At 40.9% G+C, this 16,749-nt stretch overlaps 1 protein-coding gene across 5 annotated transcripts in view; it reads right to left on the bottom strand.

Annotated features, from left to right (window-relative positions):
* Window positions 1–16,749, bottom strand: part of STON2 (stonin 2) — a 150,826-nt gene that overhangs the window by 52,952 nt on the left and 81,125 nt on the right. The window contains exon 1 of one of the 5 annotated variants that reach the window (XM_033416864.2): window positions 8,524–8,677. The exons of the other annotated variants lie outside the window; for them this stretch is intronic. Within the exon in view, the coding sequence (XP_033272755.1) occupies window positions 8,524–8,635 (112 nt within the window). The 5' untranslated portion in view covers window positions 8,636–8,677. Of the gene's footprint in view, window positions 1–8,523; window positions 8,678–16,749 lie in introns of those variants that run through there. 5 annotated transcript variants of the gene reach the window in all.

Below are 16,749 nucleotides of genomic sequence, written 5' to 3' on the forward strand. Positions count from 1 at the left end.
GTAAAAACCCACCAGACCAAACAAATGAAGAGGAAACAGGCAGTCTACCTGAAAAAGAATTCAGAGTAATGATAGTAAAGATGATCCAAAATCTTGGAAATAGAATGGAGAAAATACAAGAAATGTTTAACAAGGACCTAGAAGAACTAAAGAGAAAACAAACAATGATGAACAACACAATAAATGAATTAAGACTTCTCTAGAAGAAATCAATATGAGAATAACGGATAAGTGACCTGGAAGATATAATAGTGGAAATAACTACCGCACAGCAGAATAAAGAAAAAAGAATGAAAAGAATTGAGGACAGTCTCAGAGACCTCTGGGACAACATTAAACACACCAACATTCGAATTATAGCGGTCCCAGAAGAAGAAGAGAAAAAGAAAGGGACTGTGAAAATATTTGAAGAGATTATAGTTGAAAACTTCCCTAATATGGGAAAGGAAAGGAAAGGAAAGGAAATAGTCAATCAAGTCCAGGAAGCGCACAGAGTACCATACAGGATAAATCCAAGGAGAAACATGCCAAGACACATATTAACGTTAACAGCTGATCTTTCAGCAGAAACTGTGCAAGCCAGAAGGGAGTGGCAGGACATATTTAAAGTGATGAAAGGGAAAAACCTACAACCAAGATTACTCTACTCAGCAAGGATCTCATTCAGATTCAATGGAGAAATTAAAACCTTTACAGACAAGCAAAAGCGAAGAGAATTCAGCACCACCAAGCCAGCTTTACAGCAAATGCTAAAGGAACTTCTCTAGGCAGGAAACACAAGAGAAGGAAAAGATCTACAATAACAAACCCAAAACAATTAAGAAAATGGTAATAGGAACATGCATATCGATAGCTACCTTAAATGTAAATGGCTTAAATGCTCCAACCAAAAGACATAGACTGGCTGAATGGATATAAAAACAAGACCCATACATATGTTGTCTACAGAGACCCACTTCAGACCTAGGGACACATACAGACTGAAAGTGAGGGGATGGAAAAAGATATTCCATGTGAATGAAAATCAAAAGAAAGCTGGAGTAGCAATTCTCATATCAGACAAAATAGACTTTAAAATAAAGACTATCTCAAGAGACAAAAGAAGGACACTACATAATGATCAAGGGATCAATCCAAGACGAACATATAACAATTGTAAATATTTATGCACCCAACATAGGAGCACCTCAATACGTAAGGCAAATGCTAACAGCCATAAAAGGGGAAATGGACAGTAACAAAATCATAGTAGGGGACGTTAACAACCCACTTTCATCAATGGACAGATCATCCAAAATGAAAATAAATAAGAAAACACAAGCTTTAAATGATACATTAAACAAAATGGACTTAATGGATATTAACAGGACATTCCATTCAAAATCAACAGAATACACTTTCCTCTCAAGTGCTCATGGAACATTCTCCAGGATAGATCATATCTTGGGTCACAAATCAAGCCTTGGTAAACTTAAGAAAACTGAAATCATATCAAGTATCTTTTCCAACCACAACGCTACAAGACTAGATATCAATTACAGGAAAAAAATCTGTAAAAAATACAAACATGGAGGCTAAACAATACACTACTAAATAACCAAGAGATCACTGAAGAAATCAAAGAGGAAATCAAAAAATATCTAAAACAAATGACAATGAAAACACGATGACCCAAAACTTATGGGATGCAGCAAAAGCAGTTCTAAGAGGGACGTTTATAGCAATACAACCCTACCTCAAGAAACACGAAACAGGGCTTCCCTGGTGGCGCAGTGGTTGAGAGTCCGCCTGCCGATGCAGGGGACACGGGTTCGTGCCCCGGCCTGGGAAGATCCCACATGCTGTGGAGCGGCTGGGCCCATGAGCCATGGCCGCTGAGCCTGCGCGTCCAGAGCCTGTGCTCCGCAATGGGAGAGACCACAGCAGTGAGAGACCGCATACTGCAAAATGAAAAAAAAAAAAAAGAAACAAGAAACATCACAAATAAACAACGTAACCTTACACCTAAAGCAATTAGAGAAAGAACAACAAAAAAGCCCCAAAGTTACCAGAAGGAAAGAAATCATAAAGATCAGATCAGAAATAAATGAAAAAGAAATGAATGAAACAATAGCAAAGATCAATAAAACTAAAAGCTGGTTCTTTGAGAAGATAAACAAAATTGATAAACCATTAGCCAGACCATCAAGGAAAAAAGGGAGAAGACTCAAATCAATAGAATTAGAAATGAAAAAGGAGAAGAAACAACTGACACTGCAGAAATACAAAGGCTCATGAGAGATTACGACAAGCAACTATATGCCAATAAAATGGACAACCTGGAAGAAATGGACAATTTCTTAGAAAAGCACAACCTTCCGAGACTGAATCAGGAAGAAACAGAATATATAAACAGACCAAGCACAAGCACTGAAATTGAGACTGTGATTAAAAATCTTCCAACCAACAAAAGCCCAGGACCAGATGGCATCAACGACGAATTCTATCAAACATTTAGAGAAGAGCTAACACCTATCCTTCTGAAACTCTTCCAAAATATAACACAGGAAGGAACACTCCCAAACTCATTCTATGAGGCCACCATCACGCTGATACCAAAACCAGACAAAGATGTCACAAAGAAAGAAAACTACAGGCCAATATCACTGATTAACATAGATGCAAAAATCCTCAACAAAATACTAGCAAACAGAATCCAACAGCACATTAAACAGATCATACACCATGATCAAGTGGGGTTTATTCCAGGAATGCAAGGATTCTTCAATATACTCAAATGAATCAACGTGATACACAATATTAACAAATTGAAGGAGAAAAACCATATGATCATCTCAATAGATGCAGAGAAAGCTTTTGACAAAATTCAACACCCAATTATGATAAAAACCCTGCAGAAAGTAGGCATAGAGGGAAATTTCCTCAACGTAATAAAGGCCATATATGACAAACCCACAGCCAACATCATCCTCAATGGTGAAAAACTGAAACCATTTCCACTAAGGTCAGGAACAAGACAAGGGTGCCCACTCTCACCACTCTTATTCAACATAATTTTGGAAGTTTTAGCCACAGCAATCAGAGAAGCAAAGGAAATAAAAGGAATCCAAATTGGAAAAGAAGAAGTAAAGCTGTCACTGTTGCAGATGACACGATACTATACATAGAGAATCCTAAAGATGCTACCAGAAAACTACTAGAGCTAATCAATGAATTTGGTAAAGTAGCAGGATACAAAATTAATGCACAGAAATCTCTGGCATTCCTATATACTAATGATGAAAAGTCTGAAAGAAATTTAGGAAACATTCCCATTTACCAATGCAACAAAAAGAATAAAATACCTAGGAATAAACCTACCTAGGGAGACAAAAGACCTGTATGCAGAAAACTATAAGACACTGATGAAAGAAATTAAAGATGATACAAACAAATGGAGAGATATACCATGTTCTTGGATTGGAAGAATCAACATTGCGAAAATGACTACACTACCCAAAGCAATCTACAGATTCAATGCAATCCCTATCAAACTACCAATGGCATTTTTCACAGAACAAGAACAAAAAATTTCACAATTTGTATGGAAACAGAAAAGACCCCGAATATCCAAAGCTATCTTGAGAAAGAAAAACGGAGCTGGAGGAACCAGGCTCCCAGACTTCAGACTATACTACAAAGCTACAGTAATCAAGACAGTATGGTACTGGCACAAAAACAGAAATATAGATCAATGGAACAGGATAGAAAGCCCAGAGATAAACCCACACACATATGGTCACCTTATTTTTGATAAAGGAGGCAAGAATATACAATGGAGAAAAGACAGTCTCTTCAATAAGTGGTGTTGGGAAAACTGGACAGCTACATGTAAAAGGATGAAATTAGAACACTCCCTAACACCATACACAAAAATAAACTCAAAATGGATTAAAGACCTAAATGAAAGGCCAGACACTATAAAATTCTTAGAGGAAAACAGAGGCAGAACACTCTATGACATAAATCACAGCAAGATCCTTTTTGACCCACCTCCTAGAGAAATGGAAATAAAAACAAAAATAAACAAATGTGACTTAATGAAACTAAAAGCTTTTGTACAGCAAAGGAAACCATAAACAAGACGAAAAGACAACCCTCAGAATGGGAGAAGATATTTGCAACTGAAGCAACTGACAAAGGATTAATCTCCAAAATTTACAAGCAGCTCATGCAGCTCAATAACAAAAAAACAAACAACCCAATCCAAAAATGGGCAGAAGACCTAAATAGACATTTCTCCAAAGAAGATATGCAGACTTCCAACAAACACATGAAAGAATGCTCAACATCATTAATCATTAGAGAAATGCAAATGAAAACTACAATGAGGCAGCACCTCACACCAGTCAGAATGGCCATCATCAAAAACCCTACAAACAATAAATGCTGGAGAGGGTGTAGAGAAAAGGGAACCCTCTTGCACTGTTGGTGGGAATGTAAATTGATACAGCCACTATGGAGAACAGTATGGAGGTTCCATAAAAAACTAAAAATAGAACTAGCACACAACCCAGCAATCCCACTCCTGGGCATATACTCTGAGAAAACCATAATTCAAAAAGAGTCATGTACCACAATGTTCACTGCAGCTCTATTTATAATAGCTAGGACATGGAAGCAACCTAAGTGTCCATCGACAGATGAATGGATAAAGAAGATGTGGCACATATATACAATGGAATATTACTCAGCCATAAAAAGAAATGAAATTGAGTTATTTGTGGTGAGGTGGATGGACCTAGAGTCTGTCATACAGAGTGAAGTAAGTCAGAGAGAGAAAAACAAATACCGTATGCTAACATATTATATATATGGAATCTAAAAAAAAAAAATGGTTCTGTAGAACAGAGGGGCAGGACAGGAATGAAGACGCAAACATAGAGAATGGACTTGTGGACACGGGAAGGGGGAAGGGTAAGCTGGGACTAAGTGAGAGAGTGGCATGGACATATATACACTACCAAACGTAAAATAGCTAGTGGGAAGCCGCTGCATAGCACAGGGAGATCAGCTGGGTGCTTTGTGATCACCTAGAGGGTGGGATAGGGCAGGGTGGGAGGCAGGGAGATGCAAGAGGGAAGAGATATAGGGACATATGTATATGTATAACTGATTCACTTTGTTATAAAGCGGAAACTAACACACCATGGTAAAGCAATTATACTCTAATAAAGATGTTTTAAAAAAAAAAAAAAACACCTAGGCTGGGGACCAGTACACAAGCACACCTTTACTTCTGCACATTCTATTGGCCGAAGTAAGTTATGAGGCCAAGCACAGATTCAAGGGCTGGGGAAACAGACTCCACTTCTTGGTAAGGGAAGCTACAAAATCACATCACAAGGGTCTAGATTCAAAGAGGGAAATAATTGGGGCCATTTTTTCAATCAATTTACTATACAACCTAGTGGAAGAAAAATATCGGCACCAGCCAAATGTGATTTCTACGTGTGGGCCAAAGTTTTCACCCTAAGCTCACAAAGTTATAAAATTCTCAGGTTGACATTTCATCTGATATTCCTCATTTCTACTCCTGCCTGGGCGCGCGCGCGCGCACACACACACACACACACACACACATATCTTAATCCTCACGATCTTGGTCTCAAACTAAAGCAAAAGAAATCTATTAGCACATTTTATCCTTTGATGTTTTTAAAGATGATGCTAGATGACATGCCACCCTTACGAGGATTTGTTTTAGGGCAGGTCTCCCTGTGATGTCTCTTCCGGGCTGAGGATATGCCTACAGGTGAAAGGTGACTGAATGATTACCAGGGCTACATCCTCCAAGGGACCCCAAACCATTAACACGAGGAGAAGCAACGCAGAAGAAATATGACAGAAAAAAAGATAACACAAAAGTAGCAACTAGTCTTGAGGAGCAGGAAGCTGGAGCTCACTGAAGATTACAGGCTGAGGCTAATTATATTTTTGCCTGCTGCTGGCAAAGCCCTCTTCGTTCCACTTCCCTACTTCATCACCCTTGCCCTGACTGTGACTGTTGAGGAAATGCACTAAACTACAGTGGCTGAATCCACAACTGTCTTCCTTGCCCCAGGCCCTAAGATGTATGCAGTCTGGCTGGGATGTAGCAGCAGCTATTATAGCATCCCTACTAAGGTGCTGCTTTCTGTGTTTTGGGAAAATCACCATGACCTTTTGGTTAACTCCCCTTGAATTCTCTAAATACCTACTTGTGAGGTCTGGGACAGCAGGAGGTGGTAGAGAAAAGAGCTGCAGAAACCAGAAAACACAGGCTGGCAGAGAAGTGGCCAGGGCTGGGTAGTGCCTGAAGGCTCTTTAGAGCGTGTAGGAGAAAGCAGACTCTGCTCAAATGCAAAGCTGTCTCAAGTGCACGGTTTGGTTCCCGTTTAATACAGCCAGTTTTCTCTCTGCTTGGTAGGTTCACTGCTTCAAAGACTAAGAAACAGGAGTGGATGAAAAACACAAGGAAATAAAAAGAAATGATAAATTTACCATAGCGATGCCTCAGAAAAGCCAGGTTCAAGAAGATATTGCACTCATTTTAGTTTACGTAGAAATTCCAGGAAGTTCTGAAAACATTTAGAACAGGCCCTCTATAGGAAGAAACGTTGCCCACACTCTTCAGAACTTTATTCTCTTCCTAAGCACTGGATCTGGGAGAGGAGGAGGTTTGGTAAGAATGGCGATGTTTTTATACTGTAATGCTTAGGATCCAAAGCGCAAGTGCCTGTGAGACCCAGAGTGGCTATCAGTACTGTTAACTCCACAGGTGGCCTGAAGCTGCCTCTGTTTGTTTTTCAATCATCACTGAAAAGAGTCACAAATTGAAACCCTGCATCTCTAGGTAAAATCATCATAAGGGTTCCCACCCCCATCTCTTGCTCACTTGGCAACAAAATAAGTGGCGTTCCTGGACGTCTTCTAACGAGCTGGCTGACTGGGCTGCAGTCAATCTATGCTTTTGATTCATTAGCCAAGGGGAATCCAGAGCTGTAAGAAAGCGAACTACTGGTATTATCACCACAGGAAGAGTGATAATGACAATGATGAAGAATTACTGATTTCTGCTCAGCAAAAGCCACCCTGTACTTTCCTGAAACTTAGAAGAGAGGTATGCTATCTAAGAAGGGGACAGTCACCCTGCCTGTGCCCCTTCCCACTTCAATACACACATACCACGACTTCATACCCTCTGGGTACAGTACTTTTCAGGGCTATTGTTTACTGCTGCTCTAAAAACCTAGACATGTGAAGTACAGGTTGCTCCTTATAGAGAATCCTTCAGTTGCCTGCAGAGCGGTGCCAAGAAAGAACCTGGGCTGCCTCTGCAGATACCTGGGCACTGGCCAAACTTGCACATGTGTCTTGTAAGTGCCTCCGGTCTGGGCAATTTCTGTTACAGCTTCCCAGGCCGTGTGCTCCTACAAAATCGCTTAGTGCATCATCTTCACTCTCTAATGACGATGTAATTCCTCATGGCTGTTAAAAAAATAGGGCCGTCTCAAATATACAGTACTATACTGGTATAGTACCAAATTCACGTGACACATACACAAATGTTGTCTTTCCTGTGACATTTTTCTTGAAATCTCCTTAGATATTAAAGTTTGGGTGAGGCCAGGACCCAGAGGCAACAGTTTTATTCCTTCACATGCCAGTGCAATCAACGGCTTGTGTTTAGAATAAATATTTGAGACTCAGAAGCCTGTTAACAATGCAGCGCTTGATTGCTCTGAATTACTCTCACCCACAGCAATCAGGGGAGAAGTCCTTGGCACCAGCTCCATGCAAAAAACCTGCTTCCCAGCCTCCTCCATCTGCCTTCTGACTCTCTCTTCAAAGAATTCTCCACACACCACACAAAGGTCTCAGTTTTCTCCGTTAAATGCCACATGAATCCCACATTGAACATCTGACTTCTTTCTTCCCAGAGCACCACAGATTTAATTCAATACTTCCATGTTCCTGTATATTTAATGGAACCAACTTATCTTTTAACTCTTTGACTCAAACCCTTCTGCTGGTATCTTTCATTGGACACTGAAAATAGGGTTTTCTGTTGACTAGTTTTAGTTTTGAGACAAAATGTCATCTTGGTCTATTTTAAAGCTATGGTAACAATTAAGCTACTTTTCAATTAGTCAGAGGTGCCCATGTATTAAAATGCTCACAATTCTTACCACTTTTCCTTCTCCAAAACCCATTTGGTAAGCAATGTGATTTTTTTTCCTATGGGGCTAAAGGGTAAACTATACTAACCAGAGGTAATTAGAAGGTTAAATTTTGCTCAAGGCCAGACTATCAGATTACAAGTTCTAATAAACCCCGCTGGGAGAAGACGTGCCTTTGTCTTGGGACCACTGAGAACTAGCCAATCAACAAAACAAAACACCTTCAATTCTATCAGAAACTCTCCCATCTAAACACAATGGAAAAGGAAAGCCGACACCAAAGCAAATAAAATGAAGTGGTTCCTCTGCTGGCAGCCCTTACCGTGGGGGGCAAAAACCCCCTGTGGACCCTGGCCAGGGCTCTGGCTCCTCCTGGGGTGGGCGAAGGGTGGTGAGGGGTCCAGGACTTGGGTGCAGGTAGAGGTATGCTCCATGCATGCTTGAACAGGACTCGCCGCCTGCCTGCCTGCCTGCCTGTCTGCCACTCAGTTCTCTAGTCTGGGTGGGAAGGGCCAAGATGGAAAAAAAAAAAATGCGCAGGTTACTCACTGGCCTTCCCAGGCAGGGCGGGCACACCCAGGAGGAGAGAGAGGCCAGGCGCAGATAGGCAAATTCTTCAGAGATCTTGCTTCCGATTCCTTTTGTTAATACTTCCTGAACTTTCAACTCAATCTGCACAAGCGTGGGTACTTTGGGGAGGCAAATAACACTTGGGAAATTAGATTCCAAGAGCTCAATGCAAAAGGTTACTTTGAAAAGGCCATGCTTTCCTGCACATACTTTTACATTTAACCCTGAAATTTGTTTCCACTGTTTTTGAGCATTAATCCTGGCACAGAAAATGAGAGTAACAGGCAACCTTGGTGCTGGGCCTGGAATGACCCGGAGCAGGCAAACCCAGATGCGATTTAGAGAATGAATTTCTCTATCAGGCACATTCTTGAAATAGGTATCTGAAAATCAAGATTTTAGAAATGGAGTCACATTGAAAATGCAAGAACTTGTTACCTGAGAGCCTGGCCTTTGATAAATCCTGAAATGAAGCCTTTCATAAATGGAGGGAATCCTTCAGTAATTTGTTTTGGTAAATGTGGGTGTTCATGAACAAAGGCACAGCAGTATTACAATAGAAGGAGATAGAGAGATGGAGAAGGGTGAGGAGAACTAACACCTATTAGAACCAGGTACTTATCTCATTTATTCCTGAAAACATCCTCAGGAATTCCTCTTCCTCTTTCACAGGTGAGCACGCTGAGACCCAGAGGTTAGGTAACCTAGCCAGAGCTCAGGCAGCTAGTGAATGGAAAACCCAGGATTTGGACCCAGGTGTGTCTGAATCTAAGACCCAGCATCATCCCACTGGACCACCAGGCACCTCTCCCACCATTCCTGAAGAAATACTCACCTTTCTTCTACTCGCAGTTGACAGAAGGCTAAGTCACCTTTTCTTAAATTTTTATACCATTTCCAAAACTGCTGTGCCATGAAATGTAATTCTGCAGGATACTAATAGGTGTAATAAAGATGAAAAAAAAAATGTGCTGTGCAGGTTTCTTTACTGTAGCTCCTCACAACCTTTAATATGCTAATATATATATTATGAATCTCCTAGCTCCAGACTTAGAGTGTCATGTTTCCTTTCCCAAAGGTTGTCTACTTGGGACAAGGAGACCTTCTGGGTTTGGGAAACACTTACAGAAATGGGTTATTGTTGGACTCTTCTCCCCCTTTGCTCTACTCTGAATGTTGATGTCCTCCCAAAACTCCCATGCTGGAACCCAGTTCCCACTGTGATGGCGTTAGGTGGTGGGGCCTTCGGAACATGTTTAAGTAATGAGGGTGGAGCTCTCATGAATGGCATTAATGCTCCTATAAAGGAGCCCTTCCACCACCTGAGGATACAACAAGGAGGACCCTTACCTGATCTCAGACTTCCAGCCCCCAGAATTATGAGAAATAACTTATTTCTGTTGTTTATATAATAAGTCACCCAGTCTGTGGTATTTTGTTATAGCAGCCTGAACAGACTAACACACCTTCCTTTTTCTTTTTTTTAAAATTTTTTAAACATAAAAAAACTCATGACAATTTCAAACAGTATATAAGGATATAAAATAAAAAGTAAAAATCTACCTATTCTAGCAATCATTCCCATTCCCCAGGGGTAACCACTGTTAAGAATTTTTTATGTACCCGCTTCAGAAATGTTTGTGTTTGTAAAGCATATATGAATACTCTTTTAAAAATAACACAACTGGGATTAAAGTATAACCAGGGTGTGTTATTTGGCACTTTTTTTTTAACTTAATAATGTATTTGGGATTTTCCATATCAGCATATAGAATTGCTACTAGCAAGTCAGAGTCAAAAAAAGTAAAAGGTAGATCTATAATACAGGATTACTGCTTTACTAAAGGGTCCCCTACGTGGGTCACAGGATGCTTGGTGACTCAGTGTCAGAATGCCTGGATTCCCTTCCCAGCTCTGTCTAACCCCACACTTGACCCTTGTGTACAGGATGGAGAGGACCCTAAGACCTAACCCACCCTACCAGCCATTGTGAGGATCAACAACGATGATGACAATGACACCACAGCAACCACTCGAGCATATTTTTTGTACATATTAATTCGATGAAGCCTTACTTGCAACAATCCTTTGAAGATGTGCTATTATTATCCCCATTTTTAGATTGAGTGAGCCATCTCAGAGTGCACACCCAGCACTCTGAGTGCACAGTAAGTGCCTGAAGTTCTATCAACAAAGTAAACATGATGTCAGCAACCCCAATCTTTGCCACGATATATTCCTCAAAGTAGCACTAGAAAGTGGGGGCCATTTTCCCTTAGGATAATGTATTGATAATTGGGGGTTCTGTTCCAACACCTGACCTTGGCTTCCTATAAATTCCAGACATAATAAGATCTTGTAAAACAGAGATACAAATCTCATTTAAAATAGCAGAATGATGTTCCATGCCTCAGAGTTTTTGAGAGATTAGTCCCTACAACCCTTCCTTTTTACTGATTAATGAAATAACATCCAGAAAATGTGTGGGTCACTTCTGGGCACATACCCTGTTACATTGTCTCAGTCATGAAACAATTTTTAAATGTGCACACATTTGAACCCCATATGACTACACAAGGGACTCCAACATATTCTATACGTACATCGTATCACAGAATATATTGTATCACAAACCCTACATAATATTAGTACACAAGTTAGAACAAGCATTAAATATTTAATTAGAAATAGCTTTTCTTGCCTCCTTAGAATTTAAAAGGTCATCTGAGAAATGATTTGACTGACTCATTTCTCTTAGAAAAACTGTCTAGGGAAAAAGGGAATCAATACCTTCTTACCCTCTCAATACATTTTCCTAAAACAGCCAGAGACCTTCCACATCAGTCCACCAGGTTTTTTCCCCCTAACATAGTTGCAGAACACCTCTATAGTTTGGGAAATCACTCAGGGTCTTAGCTTGGTTTGGGGTGCCCATGCTTTGACCTGGTCCTCCTGCCAATCTCTCTCTCTCTTTTTGTTCCCCATCCTTCTTCCCCAGCAAGGAAAGCCTTGAAGGTGAGGTAAGTCACAGAGGGGCCAACTGAGAGAAGGGAGGAAGAGGAGAGACTCGCATTCCCTTAATGTGGTTACAGTTGACTGCATGCTATGCATTTTACCCTAAGGGTTTAAAAAAAAAAAAAAAGGACGGAGGATCTAACTCCTTCCCTCTTCCGCTTTGACTCCCACCCCCAGTGCTAGAAGATAGATTTCAGCACAGCACCTAGAAGATGGTAGGAGCTTATTCAAGTGGGGGGTATTTGTCCCCTCTCCTGCCCTCTAATTTAGCATAACCTTCATGTCCAGTGCATTGTTTCTTACTCTCAATTATATTCAGCAACGACTGTCCATCCAGAAAGAAGTCAGGTAGCGCAGCCCTGCTCCGACAAAGGCACACGTTTAAAAGAAATGCTTGCTTTGGCTGCTGTGAGATCAGGAGTAAGGAAGGAACAGCGGTGCTTAACGGCATCCGAGACAGGGCTGGGGTGCCAGCTCCGCTACGTATGTTCTGGTCAACTCACAGGTCGGAACTCCAGCTTCCTGGTCTCTCGAGTGACGATAATATCATCTACCTCGCTGGCTGTGATTGACAATTAACTGAAAGAAGTATGTGAAACATTCTTTAAACGGCAGAGTTCCAGGTAACAGCATGAATATCAGTAGTGACCATCACTGCTCTCAGCTCTAAATGTGCTGGCGGTAGAGCATGACAATTGCTTTAAAAGAGGAACTAAGTTGTTTCTGCTGTTCCCGATCACCCAGCCCATAGCCTACTCAGCTGCTGTTCCCAGAGCAGGTCCATCAGAATACTAACTAGTAGGTGAACACAATTCCAGTAGAAAATGGACCAGCTTATTTTTCATATGGACAGAGATTGTTTTCCTTCATTCCTCTTGTTTTATCAGACCCTCTGAACTACTTCCTTTTAGCAATAATTATAAAACGTTTTTTAAAATTTTTTGTTATGGAAATTTTCAAACATATATAAAAGTGGAGAGAAAGGTGTAACAAACCTCCACGTACGTATCACCAGCTTAATTATCAATGCATTCAAACCTTGTTTCACCTATATCCCTACCCACTCTGCATTATTTTGAAGCAAGTTCCCAGTATCACATCATTTTATCCAAAAACATTTCCGCATGTATCTCCAAAAGAAAAGGATTCTGTTTATAAGCGTAACAAAAATATTACAGCAAAAAACTATAATTACTTAATATTATCCAATATCTAGTAAGTATTAAAAGTTCTCCAAATGTCTCAAAGATTTTTTTTTGCACTTGGTTCAAATCAATTCTGCAATTAGTTGATAAATGTTGTCTTTTTTAATATAAAAGTTCTTTTTTCAGCTTTTTTTTTTCCTTTCTATTTATTAGTTAAAGAACCTGGTTCTTTTGTCATATAGTTTGTCCCACGATCCACATTTTAATTATGTTGTGATTTAACAAGTTCTCTGCCCCCCGTGTTTCCATGAATTCATAGTTAGATCTAGAGGCTTGATGAAATTCATATTGGATTTCTGGATAGAACAGCAAATTGATAGGTGGTATTGTGTACTTCCATCAGGAGGCAACTCATATCGATTACCTCTGATTTTGTGTGCTTAGCAGCCATTGAGAATCAGTGCCTAGGTATTATTTCATAGGGATTGGAAAATGGTGATTTTCTCCCATTACTTTTTCATTTATTAATTGGGATGCTATTATTATTAAAGGTTTATATTTGCCTGAAATGACAGCATATATTTCCCACTTCTGCTTTTGGCCATGAGGTTTTATGTTAGACAGTATATCAGAGTTCCTTTCTATCTACATATTTTATTAAAATCTATTATACTGAAAAGATGATCAAGTTAAAAAAAAAAAACTACTCAATTAGATTTCTGGGGAAAACAACTGGGAAACATCATCCAGAAATCTTCACTCCAAGGGTAGAGAAAGACGGGTCCACAGCACATCATTCAGATTCATACTTGATTCTTACGAGCTCTATGATTTTCGTCAAAGTTTAACATTTTGACACCCAGTTTTCTCATCTATAAAATAGGGATACAATACCTACTTTGTGGTTTCTGTGAGGATTCATGATAAAGTATGCAAAGAGCCTGTTCCAGTGTCCAAAAAATGAGTAGATGCTCAATAAAATGTAGTTACTACTAGTTGCAGCACTGTTTCCTCCAGACCTAGTTGCTTAATAAATGCTGGGTGAATAAATAAAGGGATGTTGGGTTTACTTTGTCCCAAGCTGATGATGGCTTTAAGATGCTGGAGACATAGAAGTGAACAAAACAAAGTCTCTGCTCATGAATTTACATGTAATCGTATAAAGGAATGGAAATGGGCATTATTTGTTCCAGGATAATAATTATTCCAGTTGGCTATTTTGAAAATAAGTACTGTTGGTGACCCACAGGGTTGGGGCAAGAGAGAACAGGATCAACTCAATTACATCACTAGAGACGTAAGAAGGAATCAATTTTCTCCATAAGAACGATAAATCAGTGCTATTATTACCTTTGACTTGGCCTGAGGTACACTGAAGGCTCACCTAGTGTACTGGGTTCAACTGTATCTTCCCAAAAGGTAGGCTGATGTCCTAACCCCCAGAACCTGTGAATATGACCTTATGCGGAAATACAGTCTTTGCAAACGTAATCTATTTAAGATAAGGTCATACCAGATTAGAGTGGGCTCTAAATCCAATCACTGGTGTCCTTATAAGGGACAGGGAGACACAGAGATACACGGGGAAGACCATGTGGGGATGGACTCAGAGATTGACGTTATGCTGCCATAAACCCAGAAATGCCAAGGATTGCCAATACCACCAGATACTAGAAGAGGCAAGAAAGGATTCTTCCCCACGGGCTTGTGAGAGCGCACGGCCCTCCTGACACACTGACTTCGGATTTCTAGCCTCCAGAACTATGAGAGAATAAATTTCGCTTGTTTTAGGCCACCCAGTTCATGGTAACTTTTTCGGGCAGCTCTAGGAAGCTAATACATCCAGTGAACCCAGACCAAAGATCTGGACCAGTCAGCCTACTTGCGGCTCAAACTGTTTAGCGGGATAAAGAGAGCAAAGGTGAGGGGAGGCGGTCCTAGACAGGAGAAGTTGAATCAGTTTTAGTTCATCTTACATCAACTAGGCCCATGACGGACTCTTCAAAGCTGTGCAAGTACCAACAGGTAAGCCTGCTTTACCTGAAAAGCAGGTAGACAGAAGCCACAGAACTTGTTGGCACTGATACCTTAGGAATGAGAATGTTCTTTGAGAAGTTTGGCAGGGGAAACAGTGACATCCTCTTCTACAGGGTAAAGGAGAAACACTAACACTGCCCAGACACAGTGGGAGAAACATTCTACCCTAGGCACCTACCTCTCTACATTTACTGTATCTCAGGAAGGCTCGATGGCCTAACGGAAAAGCCGCTAAGCACCCCCCTAGTTACCTAGCCATGCTGAGCCTCTGCTACTGCCCCCCTCACACTATGAGAAGAGGTCAACACAATAATGCAGTAAAGAACTCAGCCTGTGAGAGGTGCTGGGCTGGCACCCTCCGTAACGTCACTGTCTAGATACCTGGTATAGGAACTAGTGGTATGGCCATTCACAGACATCCACTCAGCCCCTTTTCCGTGCCGGGGAACCGGGCTGGACGCTGAAGAGACTAAGAATGAGCTACACTTTTTGATAAATTAATTGTGTTGGGGATGTGGGATTGGGGATGGCTCCTTTTTTATGTTTCCCTTAAAATGTCTTTTAATTTTATAATATTTTATAATGAAATACTTAAAATTAAAACTCTGATCTAATTTAAAAAAAAAGATGTGGGAAAAGCTGCCACACGTGTATGTGTATATACGCATGTACTTTATATATATACGTATATATCCACACACACACACACACACACACATTGCTCAATCTTCGCACAAGGCACAGCACTAGGTACCTCGGGAGACGGGTACCCTCACCAATACCCAATTTACCCTCACCCCCACTGCACTAACACTGGGTCAGTAGCACATGATTTAGCACGTAATTGGTGGCTAATTATTTCAGGTGTGCTAGTTTTATTTTCCCAGGTTAGTTCCCCCAGGGCAGGAATTACCTCCTTTCACACCATCTGTTAGCACCCACTCAAAAGCCCACCATGCCCCAGGATTAGCTGGCCTTACAAACTAGACGATGCAATAGACTTCTCTGGACCTTTCTGGAAAACAAGCCATAACAAGTTGCCTAGTGATTATGTTAAGGCAAGGAAGGAAGCAGAAGAGAGTATGACTAAGACTTCTGCTCACATTTAGGGTCTGCTTCTTCATTTCCTATTGGTTCGCCCTGAAATGGCACCACCAAGACCACAGGGCAAAACATGGCAAGAGCCACCTGTGAGGCACCAGCACCTGAAAAAGAGATGTATGTGTGTGTGTGTGTGTGCGCGCGTGTGTGTGTGCGTGTGTGTGTGTGCGTGTGTACACTGCCATGTGTATAATACTGGAAGGCTAGAGCAAATAAAAGGCCTCTGGAATTTTATTGTTCCTTCACGACTGCCACAAATGCTTTGGATGCTTGCTGGAAGCAACCAGGATAATTTAGCCCCTCCCATCTTAGGAAATGTGGACAGGAGTACTATGTGCAAGCCACTGTGCTAAGTACTTTAGATCTGCTCCTCTACTTACTCCATTCAGAGGCTCTCACCTCAGGTAGCACTAACCCTGTTTCAGGGGTTGGGAAGCTGCCTAGAAAGGGCAGAGCTGGTATGCATCTCCTGTCTTGGTGACCCCAGCATAGATTATCTGCGTGACCACAGTTCCACCCTACTGGGAGGGAGGGGAGAGAAAAGTATTAAATAAAGTTGTTAGTCCCTAGCCCTTTTTCTCCCCTACTTGCATCCATCACTCACCAGTATGACAATGAACTCTGACCAGAGACCCTCAAATGATGCCACAAAGCTGCCTCTATGCATCTCTCTATGCTTG

Source organism: Orcinus orca, chromosome 2, assembly GCF_937001465.1.
Source record: "Orcinus orca chromosome 2, mOrcOrc1.1, whole genome shotgun sequence".
NCBI classification, from domain to species: Eukaryota; Metazoa; Chordata; class Mammalia; order Artiodactyla; family Delphinidae; genus Orcinus; species Orcinus orca.